This window comes from Palaemon carinicauda, chromosome 25 (assembly GCF_036898095.1).
Source record: "Palaemon carinicauda isolate YSFRI2023 chromosome 25, ASM3689809v2, whole genome shotgun sequence".
In the NCBI taxonomy this organism is placed as follows: domain Eukaryota; kingdom Metazoa; phylum Arthropoda; class Malacostraca; order Decapoda; family Palaemonidae; genus Palaemon; species Palaemon carinicauda.
In genome coordinates, this window is record NC_090749.1 from 846677 (window position 1) to 863085 (window position 16409).

At 41.1% G+C, this 16409-nt stretch overlaps 3 protein-coding genes across 3 annotated transcripts in view; 2 read left to right on the forward strand and 1 right to left on the reverse strand.

Annotated features, from left to right (window-relative positions):
* LOC137618631 (zinc finger protein 665-like) overlaps positions 1–16097 on the forward strand; it is a 59707-nt gene extending 43610 nt beyond the window's left edge. Inside the window, exon 2 of the mRNA XM_068348746.1 lies at positions 13407–16097. Within this exon, the coding sequence (XP_068204847.1) occupies positions 13625–15955 (2331 nt within the window). The 5' untranslated portion in view covers positions 13407–13624 and the 3' untranslated portion in view covers positions 15956–16097. The remainder of the gene's footprint in view (positions 1–13406) is intronic.
* LOC137618607 (zinc finger protein 91-like) overlaps positions 1–16409 on the reverse strand; it is a 533834-nt gene that overhangs the window by 158667 nt on the left and 358758 nt on the right. The window lies entirely within an intron of this gene.
* The window catches only part of LOC137618635 (zinc finger protein 107-like), a 599534-nt gene that overhangs the window by 43611 nt on the left and 539514 nt on the right, over positions 1–16409 (forward strand). The gene's annotated exons all lie outside the window — the stretch shown is intronic.

Here is a 16409-nt window from a genome sequence, read left to right on the forward strand (position 1 = left end):
GCTTAAAACAACTGTAAAGATAAATACTACTCATCTGCAGAAAAACTATTTATTATAAATATTTTAAAAAATTAAGTAGAAAAAAAAAAGACCTGACATAAAAATTCATAAAAAAAAGTTTATACATATATACACAAATCCTTTTAGGAATTGATTCTTGAATGTTTAGGACACATCTTGATGTATTTTGGATGAAGTCAGACCCATGGAGGTGAAGATCTGAAATGAGAAAAAAAGAGTAACTTTTTTTGGCCAAAAAAATTTGTCCAAATTTCATGAATTTTTTTGGGTACCCAAATGAAATAGGAAGTGGCTAATTTTTTTAGGGAATAAACATATGTTATCCTAAAATAGAAATATGTAAAAAAATCTTCATTATTTTGTAAATTACATTTATATCAGGGGCCATATCTAAAGGTAATTTTTTGAGTACTTAGAAATTTCGTAAAAAAATACATATATTTAATATATAATATGATATTTATGCAGGTAAAAATATACCAAAATATCACAAATTCTATAGGGAACAAGAATATATATAGATAGGGCAGCTTACGCTTCGGATATGTCCACAAAATGGCCGCCAACCACACTGACTCAGACTCCCTAATCTGCCACTTGAAATGTAGGAAGGGTATGTCAATTTCAAGGTGTTATTTACTAATCTAATTATTATTGGATATGCATAAAAATTGTATGGTGGGTTGCTGGATAATTGTCGATTATTTTACGACTATAAAATTGAAATTCTGACCCAAAAATATTGTTTTGAAGGGAAATAAAATCGAAAAAAAAAATGTAAAACAATATAATATTTTAGCTAAAAAAATTTGATGATATTCAATCAAAAAAAAAGTAAACAAAATTTTCCGACAAATAAACATCTAGAGGAATCATTACTCTGTGATAGTTCCTTAGTACGTAGTAATTTTGAAAGAATTGGGAAAAAACAAAAAAATGGCAATCACCGGAAAATCGAACACATACCTATATATACGCCATATCTGGCTAAAAAAAAGATAGGCATGGGTAGCCAGATCATCTAGAAACACTTTCAACACTATAAAAATATAAGTTTTGCGACACTACTTGCCAATTCCTTACGGTAACATGACTAAGCGAAAAAATGCAAAACAAATAAAAAGGGGCACTCGCGGAAAAATGGCTAACATTCTAATATACGGCATTTCAGAAAAAAAAAATTTCAGCCACGTGCTAGGCAAACCATCAAGGCACATTTTCCGACAAATAAACATCTAAATGAATCATTACTCTGTGATAGTTCCTTAGTACGTAGTAATTTTGAAAGAAATGGGAAAAAACGAAAAAATGGCAATCACAGGAAAATCGAACACATACCTATATATACGCCATATCTGGCTAAAAAAAAAAGATAGGCATGGGTAGCCAGATCATCTAGAAACACTTTCCAACACTATAAAATTATAAGTTTTGCGACACTACTTGCCAATTCCTTACGGTAACATGACTAAGCAAAAAAATGCAAAACAAATAAAAAGGGGCACTCGTGGAAAAATGGCCATTCTAATATACGGCATTTCAGAAAAAAAAAAATTTCAGCCACGTGCTAGGCAAACCATCAAGGCATATTTTCCGACAAATAAACATATAAATGAATCATTACTCTGTGATAGTTCCTTAGTACGTAGTAATTTTGAAAGAAATGGGAAAAAAACGAAAAAATGGCAATCACAGGAAAATCGAACACATACTTATATATACGCCATATCTGGCTAAAAAAAAAATAGGCATGGGTAGCCAGATCATCTAGAAACACTTTCCAACACTATAAAAATATAAGTTTTGCGACACTACTTGCCAATTCCTTACGGTAACATGACTAAGCAAAAAAATGCAAAACAAATAAAAAGGGGCACTCGCGGAAAAATGCCCAACATTCTAATATACGGCATCTCAGATAAAAAAAAAAGACATGCACGTGTTAGCCCAACCATCAAGGCACACTTTCTAACACATAAACATGAAAAAAAAATCAATAATATACGGCAATTCCTTACTACGTAGTAAATTTTTACAAATATTGAAAAAAAACAGAAATTGGCAACCGCAGTTAAATACCCAATATACCAATAACTACGTCGTATCTGACAAAAACAAAATCACGCATGGGTAGCCAGATCATCTAGACACACTTTCCAACACTAAAAAAGCAAAAGTTTTACGACACTATTTCGCAATATCTTACGGAAAAATGACTTGGCAAAAAAATGAAAAAAAAATGAAAAAGGGGTACTCGCGGTAAAATGCCCGACATTCTAATATACGGCATCTCAGATAAAAAAAAAGACATGCACGTGTTAGCCCAACCATCAAGGCACACTTTCTAACACATAAACATGAAAAAAAAATGAATAATATATGGCAATTCCTCACTACGTAGTAATTTTTACAAATATCGAAAAAAAACAGAAATTGGTAACCGCAGTTAAATACCCAATATACCAATAACTACGTCGTATCTGACAAAAACAAAGTCATGCATGGGTAGCCAGATCATCTAGACACACTTTCCAACACTAAACAAGCAAAAGTTTTACGACACTATTTGGCAATATCTTACGGAAAAATGACTTGGCAAAAAAATGAAAAAAAATGAAAAAGGGGCACTCGCGGTAAAATGGTCCTCGTGGTGATGAACGACATTTTAACTAAAAAAAAAATCATGCACATGGTAGCCAAACAATCCACCAAGACTTTCCACAACTGATAACCTATACAAGTTACACCATTCTACGACAATTTCATAATACGTAATAACTTTGATAATTATGCAAACTACCTTAGAAGGGTAAACTCGGTCGCGCTCGACCCCGACGCGTCTCAGAAATCGGGGAAGGAGTACAGCTACAGCAATGCACATCTGGACACTACTAGAGTGTGTAGGGGAGACACCTCCTGCAGGTCGATCACCCACAAATTCAGTCACGGGGGTGAGTCACGTGAGAAAAACCTGTTTTTTTTTTGACGCTCGGGGTCGCGAACGACCCATCGTACCTATCCAGGGTTAATTGTGTATTCTGGTAGGCTCAAAGTTGGGGGAGCCTTAGAAGCAGGTACCTTTTATAAAGCTTCTATCCTCTTCATGAAGTCCGCTTGAGAACGTTCATGTTTGGCAGTTAGGTTTCCCATGAAACCTTTCATGAACTCTATAAATTCCAAGTTACTAGGAAACGAAGGTTTGTCTAACATAGGAACAGGGGTGGAGGTGGAAGCTGGGGCTTTAGAAGCAGGGATGGGGGAACAAAATAAAAAGCCACTGGGAACTGTACTCACCCGATGTATATCCAATGACACTTCAAAGGCTTCCATGGTCAGCAGAATCCTCTCCCTCTCTGACGACACAGTTGAAGTTGTCGACATGTCGGTGTCCAAACTCATGACTTTCAGAGCGTCCCGAACTTCATCATCCGCATGATCTGCTGGTACTGGCAGAAGTTGAACCGTCGGTAACTGTTGACCAAACACAGAGGTCACCTCAGCCTTGTGAAAGAGGAGTTCATTCAGTTCCAAGTAAGGAAGATAAGGGACACTTTGTTGAGAGCTCTTCTGGAAGACTCTTACTCAATGACGGAGCTTCTTCATACTCCATTCTTGTACGTCAAAAGAGACGTCAGTGGCATAGAAGCCGGTGCGAAGGAGATTCGTTCAAACCTGACAGTTAGTAGGTTCCAAGATTGCACCGGATCACTTGGAAACATGGCAATCCGCATGTTTCCGGCAGGTCTTGTGGCCACAGGGCAACTTGAACTGCCTGGCACAGGTGACTTTTGAACACTCCATATCATCAGCAAACTGTAAAGAAGAAAAATTTCAATGAGTATACATCATTGGAAATTATATCTATTTAAAATTAAGTAAACATATGAAAGGTATGCATAAAATAATGTTTAGATAAATCCTAACCTAAATGAACCTACCACCTAAATATGGCTAAAGATTATCGTATAATCAAAACACATGCCAAACAGCTCAGAAATCAGTGGAGATTTATGAAGCAAACTATTAGTGACAGTGTGGTAGGAATAAAGAGGAAAGGTTCACATCAAAGGGACACCAGAACCTCCAGAGTAGGTCTATTGGAATAACCTAAGAAGGCAAGTTCACTCATCTTACTGGCTAGACCAGCAACAGCTGTCCCCGAAGCGGCAGCAGCTGGGTTAAGGCGACCACTATTTCTAGTAGCCAAGATAAAGACTGACCTGTCAGTACCCCAGGCATGTCGACACAAAGCGGCAGAGGCATTGTAAAGTCGACAGGGAGAGAGTGAACAAACCCATAGGGAAGGGTCCACACTCAGAGGAAGTACAGTAAGGAAAAGAAGCTAATAAGAGAACCTGCCAAGATCTGATCATTATCATTAACTTATAAAAGTGGGGGTTTAGCAAGTAAGATAATGAGAGCCGTACAAGACGGCCAGGATGCTGAGAATTGGAAATTCAAAGGATGTTCTGACAACCAGGCAGGATTCAACCGACCAACTCCTAAGGACAATGTTCCTCAGATATGTAAGAGGATAGGAAACAGAAGATAACTAGTCTAAGGCGGCAGAGGGAGTGACCCATAGCCAACTCACAGTCAGTGCTAGAACTTAAGCTGATAAGACCAGAAGCAGAGACAAGAAAGCGACTCTTCTGCCAAGATAGGCTAACTAGGCAAGGGAGTTGAGACTCTGCAGCAAGAGGGACATAGCACAGGAAGGGAAGCTGCAGATACAGAACAGGCAACTGCCAAGTTGGCAGAGGAGGACCCCAAGGGGTACCAGCTTTATGCACCTAGATAGGGTTAGGCCGTAGGGAGAACTGTGCAGGCAATCCTAGCCTATCTAGCGGATGAGGGAAAACTCAAAAGCTAGGTTAAGATGACTAGACGAGAGGAACATAGTTCCCAGTACAGTTAGGTTATTGCCTAACTAGGAAGGGGAAGTGGCAGAGAAAACACCCAAGGGTGGTCTCTAAGGTGGCAGAGAGATTTAGTCCAGGGAAGGAGAAAATCTCGCCCACCTAGGGCTAGTAAAGATAACCTACAAGTTATCCTGTCCAAGGATGGAGGCGAAGCGTACTTCATCCACCATGGGACTAGACAGGGATGGGAAGAAAGTTCCACAGCAGGTAGACACACTAACAAGCACAAGGGTAAGGGGAAAAGGTGTGGTGATGTGAGACTCAGAAATTGGCGGCATGACAGGAAGGCCTAATTGCTACATTAGAACAGAAATAGTGTTCCAAGGGGTTTGCAGTGATAGGGCACAGAGGACAAGTCCTCACAACCAGGCATAGCCTACTAAAGACTAAGAGGGAAGCATAAGAACAGGGGGTAATGCGTTCCAATGGATAAACAAGAAGTAAACACAGGGAACAAGGCCCCAAGACCTGTGCCGCCTCGCCAAACATAGGTCAAATGGAAAGTGAAAACAGTCACCCTAGTACAACTGTAATACACTATCCAACTCCCAGAGGGACCTTCAGAAATGCAGCTCCTCACTGTGATGAGTCAATAGCATGGGAAGATAGGCAGCCTCACAAAACCAGTAAGGTTATGTGAAAGAAGGGGATGGAGCACAAGTGAAAATTTACCAAGCATGGCTGTCGGCCAGGGTGGAGCTAGCCTAAGTCAATGCTGATAAAAAAAAAACACAAGAAACATCATGAAAAGGGGTTGGGATACCCATAATTATACCACAATGTAAAAGAGCGATTTGGAAACATGATGCAATAGCGCCGACCGCATGCCGTTCACTGAATAATAAAAGCATGCAAATTGAAGAAAAATGGGGTGGATATGCAAAATTCTCCAACACACAAGAAAAGGGTACTCAACTTTATCACTGAGGAAGATGAAGCATCCATGATCGTAAATCCCTCAAGAAGCTAAGAAAACAGGCAGAAAAACTCAAAGCGATCGTCAAAGATGGCGTCTGCGAAAGGGAATGGTTCAATAGGAAACGTGTTAGTTGTAGCACGTTAAGATCGGGAGTTGTAACGGCTCTCTCGCCCACATATCCTACCCTATCCCTTATCCTTCGAGACAAGGTTAACTCTATTTGGGGAAGGATAACCATGGCTTGTTATTAACATGTCCCTGATTTATACACGATATCTCTCAAGATATTTTGATTTATACACGATATCTCTCAAGATATTCACTCTGGAGATTAGAACTCCTTTGATACCTCTAAGGTAAAATTTCTCTGGTATATCACTCGCAAAAATATCCCAAGTAGAATCTGCTATTAAGGAACTTCCATCAGGAGAACTCCCTCCACAACATGATCCACTCAGACAACCGCGCTTCAACATCTACCACAAGCTAGAGCTTCGCTATGACTGCACTCCTGGAGACTACCCAGCACCTCCTCACTCAGAAACGTTTTTCACAACAAGTTGCAAAGAGGTTGTCTGGATATCAGGAAATCCTCAGCAACAGTGTACCAGGCAAAGTAGAACGTCTTCTGGGATTAGTGTCATGGAAAAGCGTATCTCTACACTCAATGCCGCTATTCCAGCAATAACGGAATCCTTGAGTTTTACGTGAGAAAGACACTTTTCAGTTTTGACAGTGAAAGATGATCACTCAACCTTGAGCCTTGCCTTCAAAACTGAAAGGAAGGGATATCCCCTCGTCGCTAGATCTTTCCTAACTCGTACGGACTTACGAATTTGCCTTTCCTCAGTCGGAATTGAGACCTCCCCCTCGGAACATGGTTCGAGTTCTCCGGTCTCTAAGGAGACCTCCCTATGAATCACTACACCAGGCAACAGATCTCCACCTGGCTTAAAAGACACTGTTCCTACTCGCTTTGACCGCAGCCAAATATGTCAATGAACTTCATGGTCTCTCATTCGACATCGCCCATTCAAGGAGAGGGCGAGAGGCAACGTTCAGTTTTGTCCCTAAGTTTGTTGCCAAGACGCAGTTTCCAGAGGTGACGGATCTTAGATTCGACCCCTTCCGAACAAGGAGTCTCTGCTCTGTGACTGATGATCCAGAACATCTGTTACTGTACTCAGGGAGAGGTTTGAGGCTCTATCTCAAGAGAATGGCAACAACCCACTTGGGTGCCTTCGCTTGTTGTCAGCACCTGGAGAGACAAGAGGAGGATCCGCAAAAACACCATTTCTGTTGGATTCACAGTCATTAATTACGCTCTGAATCCAGATTCTCTTACAACACGTCGACCCACGACGTCAGGGGCATAGCCCATTACCTGCAAGACGTGATCTACAGGAACTTGATACGATCTCTGTCGGTCCTGAGGTGGCTGCACAACAGCTGGTTAGATACCTCAAGCTCCTTATTGGATAAGTAGCAGAATGTTGAGGGCACTGTTACCTGGCTTTAGTCTGTGTGAATGAAAAGGAATGACTGGCTTTTTTTTTCTTACCCTCCCCTCTCATGAGGAAAGCAGCAGCCTTGGTTCTCTGTACAAGCTGACCTCAACCACTGCGGGTAAACCATGCTCCTTTGTATTCCTAGTATTGTGTTAACACTGTTGTGTCCCCATACCCTGGCGAGGTGGTATTGGGAAAGTCTTAGTCAGTAGTTTTTCCCACAAGGACTCAGAATAACTTTTACTTTGACTGTCACACTGCTTATCGTAACTCACAGCTTGCGTAGGGTGCAGACCTTGCATAGCATGGTTTAGTGAGGTGTAAGGACTCCTTATTTTTGGTACTTACCTATTCAGAATAAGGAGCCCCCGGGTAGCCAAAAAGCCAGTTGGGCAGGGACATCCACCCTCCTAATTGGTGAGTCACCCCTAATAAATAGCCTTGTTTTGTATTCCAGTTACAGAACAAATGACAAATTCGGATATAATTTGTATTTTTGCTAACAATACAAACCTTTAGCTATTTATACAAACTATCTTGCCAACCTTATCCGCTTGAAGTGCTACCTCCAAGCAAAGTAAGCTTAATCACAGATGTGTGAGTGGCAGGAGTAGTAAACTTCCCCCCCCCCCCAATAACTAGAGGGATGGGTAGTTAACCCTCACTAAATTTTAATGGTTCATCATATCAGCTTTACTGAAAGTAGTACCCCTAATAAATAGCTAAAGGTTTGTATTATTAGGAAAAATACAAATTATCTCCGAATTTGTCATGTTCGGTGTTTTCGTTCAGACGACTCGTAGCCTACGCCACTACGCATATTCTTGAAGCATGACGCAACTTATGTGTTGTCTCTTGCACAGTATGTTTTATCTATACTTTGCAACCTGTTGCGAAAATCCTCTCTGCGAGAGGAGATGCTGGATAGTGTCCCGGTGTGAAGACAGCAAAGTTATACTCTCTGGTGGAAAATGTTGGCATTTAGTTCTCTGAGTAGACCGTGTCATGTGGGAAGTTCTCTCAGCAGGTCCGTCAGGAGTTGCAGAAGTTCTGGGAACCACTCTGCATGATGCCATAGTGGAGCTATGTGGGTCATTGAAAGGTTGACTGATGTTCTATCCTTGTTGAGTACTCTTCTTATCAGACAAAACGGGAATGCGTAGACGTCAATGTTGTCCCACCGCTATTGGAACGCATCTTGCCAGAGAGCCTTGGGGTACAGATCTGAGTGGTAGTACAGCATTAGCCTGAATTTCAGGGAGGTTGCGAACAGGTCCACAGTTGATAAACCCCACAAAGTCAGGACTTTGTTGGCTACTAGATAATCCAAAGATCATTCGGAACCCAGTATCTGCGATGCCCTGCTCAGATTGTCGGCGAGAACATTCCTTTTGCCGGGCATAATGCGATCTGATAGTGAGACCGAGTGGACTTACGCCCATCTCAGTATTTCTACTACTAGATGGGATAGGGGCTGTCAAAAAGTACCTCCTTTCTTTTTTATGTAAGCCATTACCGTGGTGTTGTTGCTCATCACCACCACCGAGGGACCCACCAAGAACTGGTAGAACTCTTGAAGGACCAGGTATACGGCCTTCATCTCAAGGAGATTTATGTAAAGGTACTTTTCGTACTGACCAGAGGCCTGAGGCTGTGTGGTGCAGCTCATGGGCCCCCCACCCTTCCTTTGATTCGTCCAAAAACCGCATCAAGTCGGGTGAAAGGATGAGAAGGTCGACACCCTTCAGCAGATTCTTGTCTGCCAGCTACCATCCGAGGTCTGTCCTTTCCTCTGTTCCCATGGGAATCAGAGTGTCCGGGGAATCTAAGGCCTGATTCCAATTGGACGTCAGTTGCCACCAGAGGAATCATATCTTGAGGTGACTGTTGGGAACCAGACGGTCCAAGGATAATAGGTGTCCGAGGAGACATAGCCACCTCTGGGCTGGGAATTCTTCTCGTCTGAGAAAATTTCTTGCGACCTTTCTTATCCTCACTACCCTGTCGTCTGATGGGAAGGCTTTTTGTAGTTTGGTGTCTAGAATCATGCCCAGGTATACCAGTATTTGAGTGGGAAGCAGGGATGACTTCTCGAGGTTTACCACGATCCCCCAGAAGCCTCGGAAGTTTGTTCGGTGCTGAAGTAGGGTTGCCACTGTGTGTGCTATGATCGGCCAGTCATCCAGGTAACGGAGGATCCTGTGTTCCCAAGATGACACTACGGCAAACACTCTTATGAAGACCTGAGGTGCTGTGGAAAGACTGAAGCACCTTGAAGTTGTATATTTTGTTGTCGATGTTGAACCATTGATACTTCCTTGAAGAAGGATGGAGTGGGATCTGGAAGTATGCATCCTTTAGATCCAGTGTACTCATGAAGTCCTGTGGTCTTACCGTTGTCTGACCATGTCTGCCGTATCCATGATGAATGAAGTCTGTTTGACAAACTTGTTCAGAGCCGAGAGGTCGATGACTGGTCTCCAGCCTCCAGATGCCTTTTTCACAAGAAAGAGTCGACTGTAGAAGCCTGGGTACCTGTCGAGGACCTCCTGGAGAGCACCCTTCTCCAACATGGTCTGGACTTCTTCCCGAATGGCTAGCCCCTAATGCTGATCCCATTGAAAATGAGCTTACTAGCACTGAATTCTTTTTCAGAGGAGGGAGAAATGAAATGAATGGGACACGATACCCTGAACAAATCACGGAGACCATCCAGGGTTCGGTCCCCAGCTGTATCCACCTGGTCCAACAGCTCTGTAGGTATCCCCCCACAGGTGGACAAGCTGGGGGATCGCCTTTCCTAGAGCTTAAGTCTTCTGCCGCCACCTCTCTGCTGTTTGCCTCTGCGAGAGGACTTTGTGCCTTTCTTGTCCTTGACAGGAAAAGGCTTTTTAGGTGAGAGCCAAGGCCACCTCACTAGGGGAGGCAGCACCTTCTCTCAAGGACCGAGGTTGACGGGTGGTTAGACAGGAGCTTTGGAGGAAGGTCAGGAAGGGGAAGAAGTCTTGGGTTTCTTCTGCTTCGAAGAAACCCTTGAAGAAGAAGAGTTATCACTACGTTTGTGGCAGTTAATTGATAGATGATGGGAGGCAGAAAATTAGACGACTTTTACATCGTAAAGAGGACTTATTGTCTAAGTTAATTTTCACAGAAACATGAGGAGAAATCTTCTTCAAAGTGAATGTATGTATATCTTTAAGTAAATCATCAACAGAACTCTAAATCTCTCTAATTACATAACAGAGGAAATATTCTTTCTGACTTTCAAATTACTAGAACAGTTTACTGTAAAATACTTATAATTTGTAAATAACAATGAATCACTTGTAAATTACAGACACACTCAGGGAGTAAGGGAAACAGAGCAAGTCACTGTTAATCTTCTTCCATCAGTAGAATAGCAATATATCTCAAGTCTCAAATCTGGTTTATTAACTAAATATTACAATCTTAATTTCTATCCAAGTCAAGCAAGAGGGAGGGGCTCACATGTTACTCGTCTCACATTTTAAGTCGTAGGCAAACATTACTCCTAAGATCGCAACCTAGTGGAGTGTCATTTGGGCGTACTGGGCGCCCAGCGAGACGATGAGGGCACGCGACCAGGTCTCTGGCCAACTCCTCTCACTCTATTTCCAAGGGTGAGTTTATATGGCACCTGTCTCTATGGGGATCAGGTGTTTCCTCAAGGAGATAGGTGGTAGCCTTTTACTACGTGACATCTGCAATATAGGTCGCCCAGATTTAGGTTTCCCCTCCTCAAATCACCCCGAAGGGATCCCCCCCCCCCACTGGAATGACCGAAGGCACCCAGTTTGCCACTGCCCTTGTTCCTTTGCCGTAGCATTAGAACAAAGAAGCAGAGGTAGAGAGTGCTATAGAAAACAGAAATACTCGGAATCGTGTAATAAGGAAAAAGAACAAAAACAAAGTAAGTCAAAGCCTAGAAGAAACAGTTGGAGAGGAAAGAGACGCTTGTCTTGTCTTGCTGACCCAAAAGTAAAAAGTGACTAGACAACATAGGTGTGTGTGTGTGAGCGGGGTGGCTGGCTATCCTGCCTAACCCCTGCTAACTAGCGGAGGGGTAGCTCCACCTCACTAAAAGTCTTATAGCTACTTTCAGCTTTGCCAAAATTATAATCCCTGATGAATAGCGTAGGGCTTGTATGAGTATCGGAAGAATTACTTCTGAGAAATACATTAGGTCTGTCTCTTCTTCAGTTACACAAAAGATTGGTTTATTGAGAAAGTCTTTTAAGATTTTCAATGGTCAGTCTATTCTGAAGAAGTGTTTTAATCCTTTGAATCTACCTTGTTTTGCATTTTGTTCTCCTGTATTTTAATTAGTTGGTTAGGCATGTTGCATAAGATTTTTCATAATTCTGACCATTCTTTACATTCAGATCTTCCTGGACAATACCACCCTGTTCGTAATACTAGGTATGCAGTTAACTCTATTAGTCAGGCCTTCTCCATCATGAGTTTCAATGCTACTTAGTATTCTAGAAGTTTTATTCCAGCTATGACTAATTTGCTGAATGATCCACCTAATCGGATAGTTGAATCAGTAGAACTTCAAAAGTTCAAACTTGCGCAAAGTGTTTTTATGTTGAGCAGGCTGACATAAGCCTCTTTTTATAGTTTATATATATGAAAGATCTCTTTCAATGTTGTTACTGTTCCTAAAATATTCTTTTGTTTTAATGTTGTTACTGTTTTTAAAATATTTTATTTTAATTTTGTATTGTCATATATTATTTATGTCCTTATATCCTTTCCTCACTGGGCTATTTTTCCTTGTTGGAGTCCTTTGGCTTATAGCATCCTGCTTTTCTAATGATAATAATAATAATAATGATGATAATAATAATAATAATGATAATAATAATAATTTTAATAATAATATTGATGCTCTCTGCAATGGCTCCAATTGGTTTACTCAACTTCCCTGGTCCTCCTGGGATTAAGGGCCATTCCTAAGGACACCCTCAATGTCTTGGCAACTGAAATGGAGTATGGTGACCCGTTGGTCATCCATGCTAAATGATTTCCGTCTGCAACCTCCTCCGACAATCTCCAGCGCTTACCTCACGTTGTGGGAAAATTTACACCTTGCCGCCAGACGTACAATCCCCCAGCAAGGCAACACATACCGAAAGATTTAAACACTGGAATACATATCTTCGTGTGCACCAACACTAGAAAGCTACTGCTGACACCCCCTTACAAGGGCCCTTTCCTCATTGTCCATCGCAAACCAAAGGCTTTTTAAATTACCATTCATGGCAAAGAAGATTGGATCTTCATTAATGGTCTAAAACCTGCCTATCTCCTGCTTACCGTTCATTTCTCTAGAACAGAGCACTTTATTTCACATGCATGTATTTTTTAGGGGGGGGGGGAGTTATGTATTGTACTTATTTCATACACTCTCATACGCTGTAATGCTATTGCTCTTTTTTTCTATCTTTCACACTCTCCCACAAATAGAAAAACCTGTTCACGTTTGCCATTGCATGTTTCAAATTTTTTGAATTTTTGGGCCATGGTTGCCCTCAACCGTTTGTATATAAGCTCGTTATCTTGTTGAATAAAGGCACTTATACTCACCTTGCCCTTCTGGTAGTACCTAACAGCTACCTCGTGACCCTACCAACCCATTATTCTTATACTTGGTATGTGATTCTTGCTGACGTTCCCTGTAGAGGTTACGAATTTTCTTTATATGGGACGGTAATATTCATGTATGACCCAGGGCCTATCACTTTCTCTTATTAGAAACAGATAGGGGGTGATAGTGGTCTTTCTTTGCTTCTCCACAGATCAGGACTGGAACAGTTCCAGGGAAGTTACAGAACCTCCCAGCCATCTAATCAGTGTGTCTCCCCAAATAAAGGACTCAGGTTTTTATGGATCAAAAAAAATACAAATTACCTTAAAAATTTTTTTATTTTAGTTTAGAAAATTGTCATTTTATTTCAGAAAACATTTTCCTCTTACCCTTTTCCAATGATAGTTGTTCTATTATTATTTCAGAATTTTCATCTCAAAGGAAATAATCATCCACCTCTTATTACAAGATTGTGTAAAGTATCAAAGATATCTACAAAAGATACAGGACTGGGAAAAGGTAAGCAGAAGAAGAGATACAGGAATGGGAAAAAAGAAGAAAGGTCTGTAGATTCATGTAGTAAGAATTGGAAGTTTACTATTAACTTTATCTTTGGACACTCTTGGAGATAATATTGTAGAGGATGTCATCCAGTAATAGGGAGAGGATGAAAAACTCTGAATCATCAGAAATTTCAATAAAGAGCGAAATTGAAGATTCCTTTTCACACACTGCCATCAAGTTGGAAAATGATGATTTTATGGACATCGTTGAATTCTTTGATGATGACTCTCTTTTCATGGATCCAGACATGGAATTCAAAGCAGAGCCAGAATTTGAAGCAGAGCCAGAAATATTTGAGTCAACCGAAGGTGACATGAAATATTCTTTCGACTCTGATGCATCAGAGAGTGAGGAGGATTTACAAATCAGAAAAAGGGAAGTCAATAAAGAGGAGGAGGAGAAGAGTGTAAAGACAGGTGTGAAAGAGGAAGGTGGCATACAGTTGGGATCCAGTAGAAAAGAGGACAAAAGAAAGGGAAGAGGAAGAGGGAAAGAAGGTTTACAGAATAAGGAGGAGCAGATCGAAAACAGTGGCTGTGAAAAACCTCTTTGTCAAGAAATTGATTCCAAATCTCACGCTGATGTTGGTATGAGAGAGAAGTCATTTGTGGGTGGGTATTATGAAAAACAATTTATTGGAGTAGTTAAGCCCCCCAACACTCACAAGCTAATTCACACTAGAGGCCAATTCAGATGCAGAGAATGTGACCAAACATTTTCTAAGGAAGTTGATCTTAATGCACATTATAAAACTCACATCAGGAGGAAGTCATGCAAGTGTAGTGAATGTGACAAGGCATTTTCTCATAAATGTAATCTCATACAGCATCATAGAATTCACACTGGGGAGAAGCCATTTAAGTGCAGTTTCTGTGACAAAGCATTTTCTCAGAGAAGTAATCTCACAACGCATCATAGAATTCACACTGGGGAGAAGCCATTCAAGTGCAATATCTGTGACAAAGCATTTACTCAAAAAAATTATCTCACTGAGCATCTTAGAATTCACACTGGGGAGACGCCATTCAAGTGCAATATCTGTGACAAAGCATTTACTCAAAAAAATTATTTCACAAATCATCATAGAATTCATACTGGGGAGAAGCCATTTAAGTGCAGTATCTGTGACAAAGCATTTTCTTTCAGAACTGCTCTCACACAGCATCACAGAATTCACACTGGGGAAAAGCCATTTAAGTGCAGTTTCTGTGACAAAGCATTTTCTCAGAGAAGTAGTCTCACAACGCATCATAGAATTCACACTGGGGAGATGCCATTCAAGTGCAATATCTGTGACAAAGCATTTACTCAAAAAATTCATCTCACTGAGCATCTTAGAATTCACACTGGGGAGACGCCATTCAAGTGCAATATCTGTGACAAAGCATTTACTCAAAAAAATTATCTCACTAAGCATCTTAGAATTCATACTGGGGAGACGCCATTCAAGTGCAATATCTGTGACAAAGCATTTACTAAAAAATATCATCTCACTGAGCATCATAGAATTCACACTGGGGAGAAGCCATTTAAGTGCAGTTTCTGTGACAAAGCATTTTCTCATAAATGTAATCTCACACAGCATCATAGAATTCACACTGGGGAGACGCCATTCAAGTGCAATATCTGTGACAAAGCATTTACTCAAAAAAATCATCTCACTGAGCATCTTAAAATTCACACTGGGGAGATGCCATTCAAGTGCAATATCTGTGACAAAGCATTTACTCAAAAATATCATCTCACTGAGCATCATAGAATTCACACTGGGGAGAAGCCATTTAAGTGCAGTTTCTGTGACAAAGCATTTTCTAAAAAAAGTATTCTCACAGTGCATCATAGAATTCATACTGGGGAGAAGCCATTTAAGTGCAGTTTCTGTGACAAAGCATTTTCTTTTAGAACTACTCTCACAAAGCATCATAGTATTCACACTGGGGAGAAGGCATTTAAGTGTAGTTTCTGTGACAAAGCATTTTCTCAGAGAGCTTATCTCACAAAGCATCATAGAATTCACACTGGGGAGAAGCCATTTAAGTGCAGTTTCTGTGACAAAGCATTTTCTCAGAGAGCTCATCTCACTGAGCATCACAGAATTCACACTGGGGAGAAGCCATTTAAGTGCAGTGTCTGTGACAAAACATTTTCTCAGGGAGCTATTCTCACAAAGCATCATAGAATTCACACTGGGGAGAAGTCATTTAAGTGCAGTTTCTGTGACAAAGCATTTTCTCAGAGAGCTCATCTCACACAGCATCATAGAATTCACACTGGGGAGAAGCCATTTAAGTGCAGTGTCTGTAACAAAGCCTTTTCTCACAGAAGTACTCTCACACTTCATAATAAAATTCACACTCGGGTCATCCAGCGCATCCCTCAGGTTATGAATGGGGGCACCCCCTCACTATGAATAATTAAGGTGAGGGCAGCTTCGAATAAGATAAGAAGCTGGGGACAATGAGGAACTCAAATAAAAAGATGTCAAGCAATGAGCAAAGATGCTGGAAAGGTACCGACCAGAATAAAACTTGTCCCTGCACTAGGCGGGTTGTTGAGAGCGATGGTGCAACTTCAATCTGTGCATCGAGCACCCAGCAGGGATCCCCACCAGATCAGAAAAGTCCTGATCCTGGGCCCCAGCAACCATCAAGTCAAAGAACCAAAAGGAAAAGAAGACTATTTCAAAGTGTTAAATGGTCCCTTGCGGTGAAGAAAGAGTACTTCTATACTGCTTCACCTACTCAAGGTATGAGGGGTGGGGCAGACAAAGAAACCAAACATTCGAGGAAAAAATTAGATTCCAATTTACCACCTGAGAAAATTGCTGCCACCAATACGGGACTATTACTTTCAAACATTCCAAA